At 37.1% G+C, this 18263-nt stretch overlaps 1 protein-coding gene across 1 annotated transcript in view; it reads right to left on the bottom strand.

The window, feature by feature from the left end:
- The window catches only part of LOC122816738 (mucin-4-like), a 544109-nt gene that overhangs the window by 491259 nt on the left and 34587 nt on the right, over positions 1-18263 (bottom strand). The window contains exon 4 of the mRNA XM_044089732.1: positions 3161-3208. Within this exon, the coding sequence (XP_043945667.1) occupies positions 3161-3208 (48 nt within the window). The remainder of the gene's footprint in view (positions 1-3160; positions 3209-18263) is intronic.

Raw genomic sequence — 18263 nt, 5'->3', positions numbered from 1 at the left:
AGATAGATAGATAGATAGATAGATAGATAGATAGATGGATAGATAGATATGGATCCCCTTCAAAAGATCAAAAGCTCAGAAGACTGAAAATCAAAATATCTAAAACTCAAAATATTGAAACAGGAATATGCCTTTCCCCAGTGTTGTGAGATCTTGGAATTGGTATATATAATTAGCAGGGGTGCAGGTGATTTTCATTCTTTTGAACTTTTGATCTTCTGACATAGACTCAAATATACTGTGTGCTTGTGTGTGTGTATATATATATATATATATATATATATATATATATATATATATATATGTGTATGTATATATATATATATATATATATATATATATATATATATATATATATATATATATATCTATATATATATATATATATATATATATATATATATATATATATATATACAGATATCTATATATATATATATATATATATATATATATATATATATATATATATATATATAGATACAGATATAGATATATATGCCACCTCCAATCCATATATCCACACTCCAGGTGATATGAATCTGCTTAACAGACCAAGCACCTTCTTAAGCTGGTTAAGGGGGATGTCAAATCACCTCAGGGGGAAGCACAGCTGTGTCTGGGCATTCTCATCATCTCAGAATCTCTCATGGAAACTGAGGGTCACTAAAGGGGTGGTATCTTTAAGGGACATGTCCTTTAAAATATACTGCATGTAGAGAGATGGTTATACTTCATAAAGACCTATTGCATGCCAACCTTTGAGATTTACATGCATGTGTGGGGAACATATGGTTTAAATAAAATTCCCAGTCTCAGCACATGAACAATGGCTCCACACTCCAGGCTCACTCATCTTTATACATAGTGGAATGAATGGGCAAAGGGTTCTTGCCTTGAGGAACAAACTGATCTGTGGGGTGGCCTGGATACCTTGCTCACCATGTCCAGTGGATGCAAAGGGTACAATGGAGAAGCAAATTAATTCAGACAGCCACATCCCTGAAAAAATATCATCAATAGCATTACAATAAAAAAGTATGCTTTTGAGTTTGTTCTGTTAAGGCCTGATTCATGTGTGTGTATGTCAGTAGCCCACAGCAGAACACAATATATTGTAATGGCACATTTGCAATTCACTTTTGCTATTTAGACTCAAGCTGCAGTGTACCTCTCTCTGTAGAAAGAGGCTTCTAACACCATATCACCTTGAATGCCTAGGCATGCATGAGACAATAACAATTTCCTCTTCTTAAATAAATATATAAATATATGTACAATGTTCAAGGATTCTTTTATTTTCATCAAAATTATTTACATTGTCTGTAATAATTTTTAATTTTTATTCATTCACCCATCCAACAATTCATTCTCCAGTTGCCTAATCAATTTATTTCAGCATTGTGGGAAAACCTAAGCCTATCCCAGCAGTTAATGTAGATAAGACTGAGAAACTTCTCTCATCCATCATGGGACAGAAACATGCACACATGCAAATTCAAGTACACGAATGTAAGCACACACACACACACACACACACACACACACACACACACACACACACACACACACACACACACACACACACAATTAAACGCAGCGTACACATCTATGGGCAGTATTGAGGATCATCAGTTAACCAACAGCTCACCTCATAGTCCAAATAGGATCATAGGAGGTTACTAGGCTAATGGCCCTGAGGCCCTTACAAGCTTAGCCAAACGTTTATCTCCAAAAAGAAATCTCAGTCAGCACCTGTCACCCCTGTCAATGAGGGCCAAAGGTGGAACCTCTGGGACAAATTTATGTTTTCCCATCCACTCATCAAAGTTGCCCCTGAAGAGGGTCAGTGATGTACTCTGTTTGATGTGTATGGGAAATCTATTCCAGATATGGGGCCGCCTCTGAGATGCAAACCTGTCTCTCCAACAGGTTTTGTTGATGTCGCATATTAGATTCTAGCCTTTTGATCTGGTAATGCGCAAGGAGTTAGACTTACAGATCTGGAGCATCTCTAGTAGGTCAGGGTCTGAAATTGCCTTGTAGGCAAGACACAGATCACCACTGAGCAATCTGTATGATACATAGTAGACTGATAGTTATAGTGATTTGAGTCTGTCTGTATAGGGCAGGTGTTCCAGGACATGGATTCTCTTTATGAGGTATTTTTGTGGACTTTCCACTTGGTGCAGGTGCTTGGAGAGGTACATACCAAACAGGGCTTTATACTCAATTATAGGCCTAATGAGGGAGGAGTACAGAGAGGTAGTAACCTCCTTTTTTCTGGATGCAATCCCTTTACTTATGAGATGAACCAAGTAAAATGCTTTTCTGACCACTGCCGCTACATGATGGTCAAATGTGAGATTGTTGTCAACCTGAGTACCCAGGTCTTTCACTACAGGTTGTGTGCTTAGGGGATTGCTGTTGATGTGGTAATCAGTAGGGGCCATGAATTTGACGAATGATATACATGTTTTACAAAAATAAAGCATCCACTAAGCTATTCAGCTATTCTGAAAAAAAATCAAAATGCATTTCTCAGGTAAACCTGCAGCATTCTTTACAGAAGAATATTTAACATCTTTAGCAGGAAACTTTGCTGTAAAAGAAGCCATTTCAATCATCATCTTCTTTCAGCTGTTCCCATTAGGGGTCACCATAGCGGATCATCTGTTTCCATTTCTTCCTGTCCTCTGCATCTTGCTCTGTCACACCAACCGCCTGCATGCCTTCTCTCACCACATCCATAAACCTTATCTTAGGCCTTCCTCTTTTCCTCTTACCTGGCAGCTCCATCCTTATGGCTTAAATAGGTGAAGATTAAAAACAGACCAAATTGTCAACATTTAGAGAGCAGCTTTAAAGAAAAAATGGGTAAGTGGTGAAGTTCTTGCATTTTAAATTATTCAGGTAATTCAAAAGAGTGTTTGAATTTTGGGAAGTATGGAGAAACCTTGTTCTGTAGAACTACTTACAAAGAAAAAAAATCAGATGTATTGAGTTAACTATTAATCTCTGACCTTTCTAAGCATGAATGGAAAGAAAAGTTCTGAGATGGAAATCAATAATTCTCAACAGACCCATGTGAGGAATAAAAATCCCAAATATGAAAAATATTGATATATGTAGTAGTAGTATTAGAATTTAATTTGATTACCTGAAGTGTGGAAACTCCAAGAGATATTGAGTCTTGTTCTGATGAGTGCTAAAGAAAGAAAAACATCCAGTTATAAAATGTCCACATAAATGATGCTTTCTTCTGAGATGGAGCAAGTTGATTTTTAATAAACATACCTGGAATTTATGAAACAAAGACCTACTTGGGAAAATAAGAACAAGGAATAATCTTCTGAAATGTCTTTTCTTTATATGCACCATTCATTACATGGACACATTCAAAGAATGGTTTTCTGAAGCACATATTTGACTGTGAATTGCAAATAATATTCCTTTATGCAGAACAAAAGAAAACTTTCTTGGTTATTTCAAAGTAAGACAGAAGATGAAGAGATAGTTGATTATAATTCTCTCAGCTGAGGGATCAGCCCTTTTTTTCTGTTCATGGTGCATTACAAAATGGATGAGATTTCTGAAATAGTTCAAGTCCGCAGTTTCCACAAGATAAGATCAGATCAGACATACCAATAAAATCAAATAATTCATAAAACTACTAAATTAATATATATTGGAAGCAAGCAGGTGTAAGTGTTTCACAAAACCTGGATGAAAAGCTCCTCATTACTGTACAAATGTTATGCACAATTTGGTCTATATTAATAATGACATTTTCTAACATTGTGTAGTGTGAACTATTTTAATACTTGTACATTTCATATATTATTCTGCTAATTTGTTCATGTATTTGCGTGATGTATTCAGATATTTGAACATCACTCTGGTTTTCTTTAAATTTGTTTCTGTAATTTTCCATACTGTTTCTGTGTTGCTGTTGTCTTCATTTGCCTCTTCAAGTAAATATGTATTTTGTGTATCTTCTGCTTATAGCCCAGGCCAAGCCGGAAAAGGATCTTCAGGCTACTGCACCAACTTGGTTAGTAAATAGCAAAATAAAACAGCATTAAAAAAAAAAATAAAATAATTAAATCTGCATGGAAAAGAGGTATTTGAGGTTAAGGGATTCCAGGCATTAAGACAATATATTTATTTCATGTATTTATATTTTGCTCACCCAGGTAAAGCGTTGCACACAGCATGATGTGATGAGCTGCAGGCTCAGCCTCAGTTACAGCAATAATATAGAGATTATGAGCAGGTCAGCAATTGCAACCACATTATTACATGTCTGGGACTAGATGTCAAGGAATTCACCTCGAGTGAAGCTTGAGAGGTGAATCTTGGCATCTGTGTGGAGAATAGTTAATTAAGGGTTACGATGTGCTAACCCACTCATACTACAAATGAATCAAAAGTAAGATTAAACAAAAAAAAAGGAAATGTAATATGTAGTTCTAGCTTTAGAAGACAGTAAAGCAGTGGGGGAGTGATTCACATCTTATGTATTTCCTGTGTAAGGGAAGCAATTTAATTCAAAATACTTTGCGTGCTTCAGCAGATAGCAGGCATAAACAGGGGTTGAAATAAATCCATTACAATGTCCTACTGCTGCTGTTTTCTGGTCAGCTATAGAGCAAAACTGACCTTAATGCTTAGAAGCCTTGTTAAGGTCGGGGCTCTCGCTACAGCAGCGTTGAACCAGGATAAAATTTAACCATTTTTTAATCTAATCATGGCACTCCAGATACTACATACCAGCTACAACCAACAATGGAAAGCAAAGGTGTAATACAAGCTAGCCACAAAACAAGAGAGAGATACTATGTGCAAGCATTATACTATGCTGAGATTTATAGTTTAAAAGCAGAAAAGGGGAATCAAGAGGAGTAGCAAGAAAAAAGTGAGAAGAAGGTTTAGCCTTAGAAATTGTAGGGGGCAGCATGAAAAGTTTAGCAGGCAAAGCAAGAGAAAAGTAATTTTAAAGTTATTTACATACTTACAGAAAGAACATAGTGGTTACCAACACATTAGTCATGTAAATAGGGTGATGAGTGACAAAATTAACTTAGTGAAGAGTAATGTCAAGTAATATGTCTTGTGCTCTGATATTTGCATTTGTATTGACGAACCAGAAACTATATAAATCGGGGCCTGAAATTAGGACAGTTAGTCAGCTCAGTAAGATAGTCAGATTGTGACTGCCACAATTTTGAAACAAGTACAGAAAAGCTAGAGTTAGAGCTATGCAGTTTAGTAGAAAGGGTTTGGAGAGCAGGGCCTTCTGTATCTGGGCTTCTGAGTTTGTATGTCAGGGTAGTAGTGATAAAGTGCATTGCAAGGGTGATGGGGCATCTTGGTGGAATAACTTGAATAATTGGAAGCCCAGAAGTAGACTGGACTTGTCTTGTACTAGGAGTCAATTGTCTTGGATAAAAGTACAGCAATGGTATTCAAGGTGAGGGGGGATTATTGATGATGTGGCATATTTTATTAGATAATGTCTGTAGGGCTGATGTGTTTTTGTTAGAGGAAATGAAAAAGAAGAGTAAGCCATACTCCAACTGCGTGAGCAGGGCACTTTTCCCAATAGTTGTCCTACCTGGTAATGAAAGAAGCTGAGTCCAGAAAAGGTTGTAGTTGATTTTAGATCTAACTTTCTAAATATGTTCCTGAAAGCTAAGAGTTAATTCAGTCAGATGCCTAGGTACGGTCGTTCAGCTGGTCAACAACCTAGGGGGAGCTGTTTCATAGGTTCAAGGCATATGCTGTGCTAATGATCAATAAGTCCTTTATAAGCCTAGTCATGCAACCCAAAAGTGCCCCTTTGTCTGTTGCATCTTTGGAGTTTATATTGGGGGAGGGGTATGTTAGCTTGGATGCTACAATATATTATATAGAGGGAGTATATTAGTTTGGGCATAATTTACTCCCTGGCTCTGTCCATCAGAGACATGAGGGCCAGACCTGGAGTGAATTTCCATGTTCCCATGCACTGATCAAAGTTGTACTTCAATAGAGTTAGGGGGGAACTCTGCTTCACATGGAAGGGGAGTCTGTTCCAGAGAATGGGGATCCACTGAGAAACTTATCTGTCTCTCCAATGTGTTCTATTTATGTTGCAAGCAAAATGTATATCCCTAGATCTAGTATTTCTGATGCTGTTTACTTTTCAGATGTGCAAAAGGCCCATCAGAGTTGGATCCAAGGATGCACTGTATGCAAGACATAGACTGCCTGTAGGTAGTCTGTAAGTAGATCAAGTACAGAGATAGAGCTTTAAGTCAGTCCGCATAGGACAATGTGTTTATGTCCTGGATTCTTTTGGTAAGGAACCTTTGCAGTCCTTCCAGCTGATGCATATGTCTGGCCATGTACATACCAAAGGGAGCATTGTTCTTAATGATATGTCTGAGGAGGGCTAAGTAATGTGACATGATGACTTTCCTGAAACTGGATCCATAAACTTACTTATAAGTTGAGCATGATAGAATGATTTTTCTTGCTAAATTGGCCACATGTTTGTCAAAGGTCAGGTTACAATCTACATGTGTTTTCAAATCCCTGACTATTAGGTCAACTCTTGGTGGTGTTTTGTTGATAACCTAATTTCTCCTGGGTTGTTAACTTCTCAAAAGGTACTATTACACATTACCTGGCATTGAGTTTTAAGCTGTGGCTTTGACACCAGTCATTTGTCTGTGTTAGATCCTCTTATAAAGATGTTAGTGTCTTAGGTGGAATCTATGAGTGCTCCTACTTTGCAGTCATCAGCAGCCAGACTTTTGAGAAGTAGATGCCATAAAAATGCAGATCCAGTATGGAGCCCTGATGGACCCAGCTGGTGACATGTCTCTTGACAAAGATGGTCTCGCCAGTCCTAACTTCCTCTGTCCTATCTGTCAGCCAGCTAGCAATATGGGTTTAGGCATAATTCAATGAGTTTGTTAATGGTGCCTGAGTGAAGTATTGTATCAAATTCCTTAGCCAGGTTGTGGTAGGCAGTATGCACCACTTTCCCATCATGCATTGCCTTGGCGAACTTCTCAAAGAAGCTCACCAGGTTTAGTAGCCGTCACTTTCCTTTGACAAAGCCATACTGGGTTAGGTCCAGTGTCTGAAGGTTGCCAAAGTCTTTGTTGATCATTTCCATTATAATTTGTCCCATGGCTTTCCTTATAAGACTAGTGGGATTAATGGGTCTATTGTTTCCATGGTCTTTTGGTGACAGTTGCAGTTCTCAACTCTCATGGCACAAAGACTGTTTTAAGACTATAGTTAAATAATGACTCCAGTGGCTGTTACAGGTTGTGCTTCAGGCAATTCAAGTGGCATCCCTGAATATTGTTGGGCCCACTGTGTTTTTGGCCTTAGCAAAAGCCACCAGGACCTGCTCCCTTTTAACAATTAGGGAGGGAAGTTTGTAGATATTTCTTAGGGGGGGGGGTGGCTGAAGGTAAGTGGTGGGTAAAGTTGGAGCTGAATTTGTCAGCCAGCAGGTTCAATATATCACTAGGCTCAGTGAAAGTGGCACCTCTGACCACCAATTTGGTACACTGTTGTGTGCTGCTTTTGAGGTTTCTGCCAAAGCTGTAGAAAGCTTTGTGGTTGGCTTTTGCCTGGGAGGCTCTCTTGACCTCAAATTTCACTTTGTCAGGCTTAATTAGCCCTCTTACTGTCCTGTTTACTTTGATGAGAGAGTGTTCATTTCTTTAAGGGAGCTGTCCTTCTTGATTTTAGCCATGACTTTTTTTCTGTTTGTTGTATAACCTGTTTAGATTAGGGTTCAGCCAGTGTGGTTTCTTATTTGAGTTAAGTTTGGGCTTACTTCTGGTAGATACAGCAGCCTCTCTGCAGGCTTTTACATGGTTGTGTAGAGTCTCAGTGAACAATTCCACATAGGTTGCTGTGAACTCTGGGTTTGGTGGGGAGCTGAATTTTGATGATTTCTCACTTAATATGGGTTACATATTACATTATCAAAGTTTCAGTACTTCGAATACCATATGGTTGACACCATATGATCGAAGTACTAAAACTTCGAAAATGTAATAAAACAAATCAAACAAAAGTAACTGCTGTGAGCAGGGAGACAAGCTCCCCTGCACCCCACCACATGGGAGGCTGTGCCCCCAACACCACCCCTACTTAAATATACCAACTCCGAGGTCGCACTTTAACGGAGTTAAGTGCAGGAAAGGGAATGTTTCCCTTTTCTAAGCTGTAGTGCGATCTTGGAGTTGGTATATTTAAGTAGTGGGGGTGTGGGGGGTGCAGGGGAGCTTGCCCCCTGCCTCCACCCTTTACTTTTTCTTTTTTTTTTATCTTTTTTTACTAACTTTCAAATATTTATTTGTTTGATCATTAAAGGTCGACCTTTAGTGATTCGAACGATTGAATATTCAATGTTCCAATAGGAACACCTTGATATGAGGTAGCTTGCTTTGGAGTAGATTCTAACTGTTACAGGGTTTACTGGGATTACTGAGTTGATTTTTAGATCCAAAGTGACGACTTTGTGATCAATCCTCAGTAGTGATGATGTGACACTTGTGGGGGGTGCAGCACACTCCTATGGTTGTGAGCACTATGCCCAGTATGTTACAAGGTCTTGTTAGTCTGTGTACTATTTGGTCAAAGGTGTCAGTGTTTACAAAGTCCAGTAATCTCTATTCCTGCAGGTTTGAGCTCATGAAGCTTTCCCTTTCTATAGAGGGGGTAGTTAAAGTCCCCCATGAGTAGGATATTTGGTTGGATGGTGTGTGACTCCAGGGGGTCTAAGCATAAGCACTGGGTTCCATGGAATATAGTGGGTGACCTATAGCTTGCTAGGATATGGTATAGAACTTTGTACATGGTGATTTGCAAGTGGAGAAACTGCAGAGCATCATCCTGTTTAACCAGCCTAAAGGTATGCTTGTTGTTTATATGCATAGATACTCCTCCACCTTTAGTCCCTGCCTGTGCAGATGATGGTCTAAATTTGTGGAAGGCACTGAAACATTGCACTTTTGGAGTACTTTCTGTGGGTTTAAACCATATCTCTGTAACAGTACAGATGTCTATACTCTCCGGGGTGAGAAGAGATTGAAGGGTGTGGAGTTTCTTGTTTACGTACCAGGTATTGAGCAGCAACACCTTAAGGCATCTTTGTGTTGTATTTGCTTTGTCAGTGGGTTTGTCAATTTGGTAATGGCTAAAAAAAGGCTCTATGGGCAGGATAAAGTTTTAGCCAATATTCAGTAGCCTGGAGGACAGATGATGACCATCCTTGGCAAAGCAATGTGGTCTTAAGAGATATCCTGCCATGATATGACAGAAACTGTATCCCCCTAGAATGACACCAGGAACTAAGCCAATTAAAGGAACTAAGCTGGGATTTTTTTTTTCTTTGTAGCAAAAAGCATAGTTTATTTATTTATTTTTTAAAAAAGAAGGTTTTTTGGATGTGAGTCAGAGGGTCAGCTTGTAGTTGGGTTTGGATTACCAATTCACTGAGTTGGATTTCTGGATGGCATGTCATTAGCATACAAGAGAAGTAATAACTGGGGCAGGTCAAGGGATAGTTTATTTATAAAAATGGAAAACACTATTGGGGCAAGTATTGATCCCATATTGTACACCAGAATGTGTGCAGGCAGTATGTGATAGAGACAATCTTTGTATAGAATCAATCAGTATAGAAGTCATTTTTTTATTTTGTTAGTTTACTTTATATATTTTTATTTATTCCTGACCCAAGAATGTGTTGCAGTACATTGCCTACGTGGTGCCAAAAGTAGTTAGCTCTTATGTGGTAAAATGTAGTTAGAATCTAGTCAATATTAGCAGATAGTGAGCAAAGTTTGTTTGTTTGTGTTTTTCGGCTTTTCCTGGTTAGGGGACGCCACAGCAGAACTCCGGTCCGCTAATGATTGGTAGTTGATTTTTACCTGCTGAGTTACCAGCCCTGACTCACAACCTTCAACGAAGGTACGCCTGTTCACGCATGTCTCCACGCAGATGGCGCTCTAGCTGAGAATCGAACCGGAAAGCGTCTTACTGTGAGGCGACAACGCTACCCGCAGCACCACCACCTGAAAATGAGAATGCAGTAGATGTCTACATAACTCAGTGATTCTGTGATCATTTGAAAAGTGTATCAGTGAGTGATAGTAAAGAGACTACAGCTATCTGAAATGATGTGACAGATGATAGTGCATTCACTTGTGAATGTCATGAATCATTTTATTGATAAAGGGGTTGTGTTGCAATTTTTAACTGCATGCTGAGGACTGAGCATAAGTTAAAACAGTGCTGAAAGAATTGCTTGAAACCACCACGAAATAAGTCCAACAACATTTAATGATAAAAACAAAAACAGAAACAAGCGCTTTCACGCAATAAAATTGCGCTTCCTCAGGTTACAATCTCACTGAAATTTTCATTGTCTTTTATACCAAATCATCAAATACAATCAATCAATTAATTCAAAAATCAACACATTGTTAAGATAAAATTCATCGAAATTCATATTAACAACCTAAAATTCCATTTAAAAACTGAATAAATCATTTATAGTATTTATATACTCAGTAATTTCCACCATTTAAGATTTCATCAGCAAACTAACATCAAGAAATACAAAAAGTATCAGCACTTGATGGTAGTATACCTCACTGATTATAATTGAGGAAGTAATGCCCATATTTGGAAAGAAGCTTGCTTAGGGTATGACATTACTCATAAATCATGTTACCAAGTTAAAACACCAATGTTATTATTTTATATTGGGTTCGTGGGTACAAAGCATGAGACCAAGGTATTAATTGTGATATTAAAACAACACATAAACAAAAATAAAGCAAAGCAAAATGAAATAAAATAAAATAAAATATAGTAATCAAAAAACAAACACTGCTGACAAGAGTGCAGATAGCCAAGATATATACTGATGTGTTCCACAAAGCATTTACAAGGTCTTTAATAATATGCGGAGGCCAGCTAACACAAAATAGTTAGTTATCTAGGGGCACGCATACACGTGCAAGCAAAACAAAAACCAGACATCATCATCTGGGTTGTACTACCAGCATAAATGTAGCAATGATGTTACGTGCCATTGCTAACCAGACCATGACAATAAAGTCATATTTATTGAGACAGGTTTTGTGCAGGTTACATTAGATAGAATAATAAAGTAATAAAATATAATGAATGAAGAAAACAGAACGGTCAACACCAAGCAACTAGGCTCACAGCACAGTGGTGCTTATAAGCTCCATTTCAACTCCAATGGACGCTGTTTGCTACTCGAACTGGAACCTTAAGTGTTCAGATGATCGATATTAGAATTTAATATAAATAAAACCGACCAATAACATAAAATATGTATGTTAATTATGAGACATTAAATGACCAGTCTAAAGAATAACAATATATAAGAAAAGCTATCATACTAACAGATATGCAAAGTTATATACAAAAAAACCCTTAGTCACAAAAGGTGTCTACACGAAAAAGGTTGTTATCCACACCAGAGGTCGACACCAAATAGTACCATTAAAGGCACATTAACTAATCAGACCCAAATTAATGTTACAACCACAGTAATGATACACAGGGTCTATGTACATAAAAGTATAAATATAAAAATAAAAATAATACAAGGAATATATGAGAATTTCTTCACCTCATTTTCTAATCACATTGAACATTACGTCAATGTCATCAATTAAATAGGAATAAAAACCAAAATCATAATACAATTTAGATCCGGGTAGTTCCATACGATGTATGGTGCCCAGGCAGATTATCAGACCATCTCCATAAGAACTAAAATAAATGGCAATGCATTGTGACGAAAATATTAACTGTGAAAGTGGTGCAATATACATATTAACATTAGCAGATGAGAAATAATGTAAAGCACCTTAGACTTTTGTCATGGTGAGTCACCCTATTCAAGTCTTTGATCTTTATAAAAAGATCCTAGTTGCAAGGCATCAATGATATAACACATATTGAAAGTTCTTATTAAATCAAGCACAATAAAATGAATCAGCTAAGTGGGTCCTGACAAGGCTGGTCGAAGATTGACCACGGTGTTCAAACCAGGTGGTATGTGGGCTTTAAGTCTCAGGATCCACCTTAATTCAAAGGTTTCCAAGGTGTTCATGTGATCACCCTCCCTCCTATTGGGGTCTATTATTTGCAAGACCTGAAACACAAAACTGTGTTTAGGGTGAGCAATACAATGCAAAGCCAATGCATTAGTAGAATTGTTCCTTCTTATATTATAAACATGATCATATATCCGATCCCTTAGCCTTCGCGAAGTCAGCCCCACATAGTAACTGTCACAGAAATTACAGGTGGCTAGATAAACGACATTTCTAGTATTACAATTTGCATAGAACATAGATTTTGTTCTTAATTCAGCACCCGGGGCAGTAAAGCCACACTTCTTGGTAATATATCCACAAAGAGAACATTTTCCACATGGGAAAGTGCCTGTTTTTAATTGAGACCTAACATCAGTAGGTGTAGTAACTAATTTTTCTTTACATAAAAGCCTTTTTATGTTCATACAATTCATAAATCTAAAAGCTGGTTTCTCACTAACAATTTCTAGGACAGCTGTGTCTGATAGTAAGATCTTCCAATTATCTCTCACTATATTGGTTAGATATTGCACATCACCAGTATATTTTATATCATATGGTATTTTATTAGCCATATTTTTGGTAGATCTATAAGGTTTGAAAAATTTTTTAGCCTGGAACATAGTATTGTCAAACATAGATTCCATCACGTCATCAATCAGCTTCAAGGGATATCCCCTATCCATGAAATATTTCTTCTGGGTGTCAATTAAATTAAGGGCATCCGATTTGTCACTACATATTCTAACTATCCTGCTCATCTGATTCTTTATTATGTTCCGAAAGATATGACGCGGGTGTAAGCTGTCATAGTGGAGGATCCCATTCCTCCAGCAGGATTTTCTATAAAGGGTGGTTGCTAGCTCACATTGGATATCTTTCTTAATAGTGATATCCAAAAAATTTATACTATGCTTGGAAAATTCATGGCTAAACTTAAAAAACGAAGTAATACTATTCATATAACTGATGAATGAAGTAAGACTAGCTTCATCCCCATTCCATAACACTAGAATGTCGTCTACAAAGCGTCTGTATAAAACGACATTGGCAAACTTAGGATCATTAAAGATGTGTTCCTTTTCCCATTCAAGTACAACAAGATTAGCATATGCATTAGCACAGGGGGTGCCCATGGCCACCCCCCATGTTTGTGCATATGCCATGTTGTCATATAGGAAAACATTATTATTCAGGACAAGGTCCAACAAGCAGCATACATTCATAATTTCACCATTATCAATATTTAGTTGTGTCATATGAGTTCTTATTGCATTTAAACCATATTCGTTGGGAATGTTGGTAAAGAGACTCTCAATGTCTAGTGTTACTAGCAAGGTTTTATCTGTTATTTTATCTGTTACCATATCTAATTTCAGATCATCTAACAGTCTAAAAGAATCAAGTAGAATAGTAGGTACTTTCTTCACAAGTATTCCCAATCTAGTTTGTATATATGAAGATGCGTTTTGAGTTACCCAATGGTCACCTGATACAATGGGACGCAAAGGGGGTGGATACTTGTCCTTGTGCAGCTTGGGCAAACCTTTGATAATGGGAATCAAAGGGAATTCTATCATCAAAAAGTCATACAGAGACTTATCAATGGATCTAGTCATTAGCATGTCATATAGTGTATCATGAACATATTGTGTTATAGATCCTATACGCGATTTATCAATCTTCTTATATGCAGTGTCATTACTCAACATATTTAGCATTAATTGATGATAGAAAACTGCATCCATCGCTACAATCCCCCCTCCCTTATCTGCTGGCTTAAATACAAGCTTGGGGTCATTACATAATGCTTTTAGCTCAGAGCTTTCTTCCATATTTAAATTAATAAAGATGTTCTTTTTTTCATAACTATCATAGTAGTGGTAAAAGTCCCGCTCACAAGTTTTCAAGAAACAATCAACAGTATGTATAAGTGGGGGTATAAAAGTACTTTTTCTCCTACAGACAGAGTTGTTCCATTGATTGTCCATGGAATTGGGTAAATTATCTTTGAACAACATCTTAAGGGAGAGTTTCCTACAGAACTTTCGTAGCCCTATTAAGGTGTCAGATATATTGCTATGCTGGGAGGGAATAAAGGACAAACCCTTATTCAAGATATTTGATTCATTCAATGTAAAAGTCCTAGATGACAAATTAAAAAACAGACAGTTCAAACTTTCATTCTTCTTCTCTGCTCCGGTGCATCCCCCGATAGTTTCCTTTTTCCTCTCCCCCGGCTGTTGGAACGAGCACGCACTATCTCTTTGTATGGAAGGGGAAAATTTAAAGGCATAGGTGCCGTGAACTTGTTGCTCATACCGGCTATTTTAGGTTTGGCACCCAGTGCGTTTTGGTGAACCAATCCCTGCTGGTTGCAGGGTAAAGAAGAAATGGGTGTATCAGACAAAGTAGATGTTTCAATTATAACATTGTCCACATGCAGTCCAGTTTCAGTCATTTCGCTCTGTACAGCCACAGAGTCTTTATTAGCGGAACCGGAGAAAGTTTCCACTTGACCAAGGTGTGTTTTATTATTAATAATTGGGCTAGATCTCGGCCATACAAAGATACGGCCGAGACAAAAATCCTCACAGTCCCGTTTCAGCTTTCTAATTTTTATCTGCTCAAGTTTACTGCTATACAAAGACAACTGCCTGTTCATGGCTTGTATTTTTGTTTTGCAAAACTCAGTCTGATAGGTAATAGTGAGTAAATTATACTGCTCCTCTACCTTAGTTAGAAGCTCCGCTTCAAGCGGTGTGAAGTAGTCTAATAATAGCTGAATGTATTTGTTCCCAAAGTCGATGTTTAATTTCTGCCATTGTCGAAGTAACTCAGGGTGGCTATCCCCATAAGTCGGCATGCACAAAACACGCATGCCGCGGGGGATAACTTTAAAGTGCAGGCACGCTTGCAAGTGCCTTCTCTGCCAGACGAGCCTATGCAGGCGATAAAGATCATTTTCTAGAGTTCTCAGACTTCCAAAAAACTCATACATATTCTCATTGGTACTGGATGGACTCTTATACGCTTCACCATTCATATCCATATGTAACAGCGGATTATCCTTTTGATAAAAAAGGCAGTTCCAGTTCTCATTAGGCATAGTACTCACTGGGTTGTAGTCTAACTCAATGTTCTGTATGTCCATCGTGTGAAGACCGGTTAAATGCAAAAACAAAAATACCAGCTGCAGAAGACAATAACCGATCGTCCAAAGGTTTCTTGCATCAAGGGTAGAGGAACAAAGCTGAAAGAATTGCTTGAAACCACCACGAAATAAGTCCAACAACATTTAATGATAAAAACAAAAACAGAAACAAGCGCTTTCACGCAATAAAATTGCGCTTCCTCAGGTTACAATCTCACTGAAATTTTCATTGTCTTTTATACCAAATCATCAAATACAATCAATCAATTAATTCAAAAATCAACACATTGTTAAGATAAAATTCATCGAAATTCATATTAACAACCTAAAATTCCATTTAAAAACTGAATAAATCATTTATAGTATTTATATACTCAGTAATTTCCACCATTTAAGATTTCATCAGCAAACTAACATCAAAAAATACATATAGTATCAGCAATTGATGGTAGTATACCTCACTGATTATAATTGAGGAAGTAATGCCCATATTTGGAAAGAAGCTTGCTTAGGGTATGACATTACTCATAAATCATGTTACCAAGTTAAAACACCAATGTTATTATTTTATATTGGGTTCGTGGGTACAAAGGCATGAGACCAAGGTATTAATTGTGATATTAAAACAACACATAAACAAAAATAAAGCAAAGCAAAATGAAATAAAATAAAATAAAATATAGTAATCAAAAAACAAACACTGCTGACAAGAGTGCAGATAGCCAAGATATATACTGATGTGTTCCACAAAGCATTTACAAAGGTCTTTAATAATATGCGGAGGCCAGCTAACACAAAATAGTTAGTTATCTAGGGGCACGCATACACGCGCAAGCAAAACAAAAACCAGACATCATCATCTGGGTTGTACTACCAGCATAAATGTAGCAATGATGTTACGTGCCATTGCTAACCAGACCATGACAATAAAGTCATATTTATTGAGACAGGTTTTGTGCAGGTTACATTAGATAGAATAATAAAGTAATAAAATATAATGAATGAAGAAAACAGAACGGTCAACACCAAGCAACTAGGCTCACAGCACAGTGGTGCTTATAAGCTCCATTTCAACTCCAATGGACGCTGTTTGCTACTCGAACTGGAACCTTAAGTGTTCAGATGATCGATATTAGAATTTAATATAAATAAAACCGACCAATAACATAAAATATGTATGTTAATTATGAGACATTAAATGACCAGTCTAAAGAATAACAATATATAAGAAAAGCTATCATACTAACAGATATGCAAAGTTATATACAAAAAAACCCTTAGTCACAAAAGGTGTCTACACGAAAAAGGTTGTTATCCACACCAGAGGTCGACACCAAATAGTACCATTAAAGGCACATTAACTAATCAGACCCAAATTAATGTTACAACCACAGTAATGATACACAGGGTCTATGTACATAAAAGTATAAATATAAAAATAAAAATAATACAAGGAATATATGAGAATTTCTTCACCTCATTTTCTAATCACATTGAACATTACGTCAATGTCATCAATTAAATAGGAATAAAAACCAAAATCATAATACAATTTAGATCCGGGTAGTTCCATACGATGTATGGTGCCCAGGCAGATTATCAGACCATCTCCATAAGAACTAAAATAAATGGCAATGCATTGTGACGAAAATATTAACTGTGAAAGTGGTGCAATATACATATTAACATTAGCAGATGAGAAATAATGTAAAGCACCTTAGACTTTTGTCATGGTGAGTCACCCTATTCAAGTCTTTGATCTTTATAAAAAGATCCTAGTTGCAAGGCATCAATGATATAACACATATTGAAAGAATGTGTTGCAGTACATTGCCTACGTGGTGCCAAAAGTAGTTAGCTCTTATGTGGTAAAATGTAGTTAGAATCTAGTCAATATTAGCAGATATTGAGCAAAGTTTGTTTGTTTGTGTTTTTCGGCTTTTCCTGGTTAGGGGACGCCACAGCGGAACTCCGGTCCGCTAATGATTGGTAGTTGATTTTTACCTGCTGAGTTACCAGCCCTGACTCACAACCTTCAACGAAGGTACGCCTGTTCACGCATGTCTCCACGCAGATGGCGCTCTAGCTGAGAATCGAACCGGAAAGCGTCTTACTGTGAGGCGACAACGCTACCCGCAGCACCACCACCTGAAAATGAGAATGCAGTAGATGTCTACATAACTCAGTGATTCTGTGATCATTTGAAAAGTGTATCAGTGAGTGATAGTAAAGAGACTACAGCTATCTGAAATGATGTGACAGATGATAGTGCATTCACTTGTGAATGTCATGAATCATTTTATTGATAAAGGGGTTGTGTTGCAATTTTTAACTGCATGCTGAGGACTGAGCATAAGTTAAAACAGTAGCAATCTATCAGAAAAGATACTATTGGAATATTTACGAAAAGGTAAAACTTATGTCATATTAAGTAGCTTACTAAAACAACTTTATAATGTGAGTGACAAACTAAAATGTTATTAAAGATGGGGGAAGGACTGAGGCGGCAGCTCTTAGATTAAGTGGGCTCTGGCAAACGTGTGAGATTGTGATCTGAAGAAACAGTGTGGTACCAGTGTACATAGTTTGTAACAAAACAGAAATATTAAATTCATGATTTTAAATGACATGTTTATGTTTGACAGAATGGGATTCTTTTTTAGTATAATACACTGTGGGGAAACCTATTGGAATAAATATGAAAGAGAGCTATTAATACATTCAGCAGGGATATTGTTATGCATAATAACTAAGCACATTCTTTACTTGAGATATGGATGCTCTACAAAGCCTTGTATTCAATAAAGATGTGATCTGAAGAATTGCCAAATATCAAGTTTTAAGTTTATTTTGCACTAAAATGTGTTAATTGTTTGTTGATACATATTTCACATTTACTGAACAAAGGTAACCTTATATCTTTGATGCAGAAAAGTTTTAGAAAACAGTTT

The sequence above is a fragment of the Protopterus annectens genome, chromosome 12.part0 (genome assembly GCF_019279795.1).
Source record: "Protopterus annectens isolate FY-2018-M chromosome 12.part0, PAN1.0, whole genome shotgun sequence".
NCBI classification, from domain to species: domain Eukaryota; kingdom Metazoa; phylum Chordata; order Ceratodontiformes; family Protopteridae; genus Protopterus; species Protopterus annectens.
This window is presented reverse-complemented; position numbering and strand designations above follow the sequence as displayed.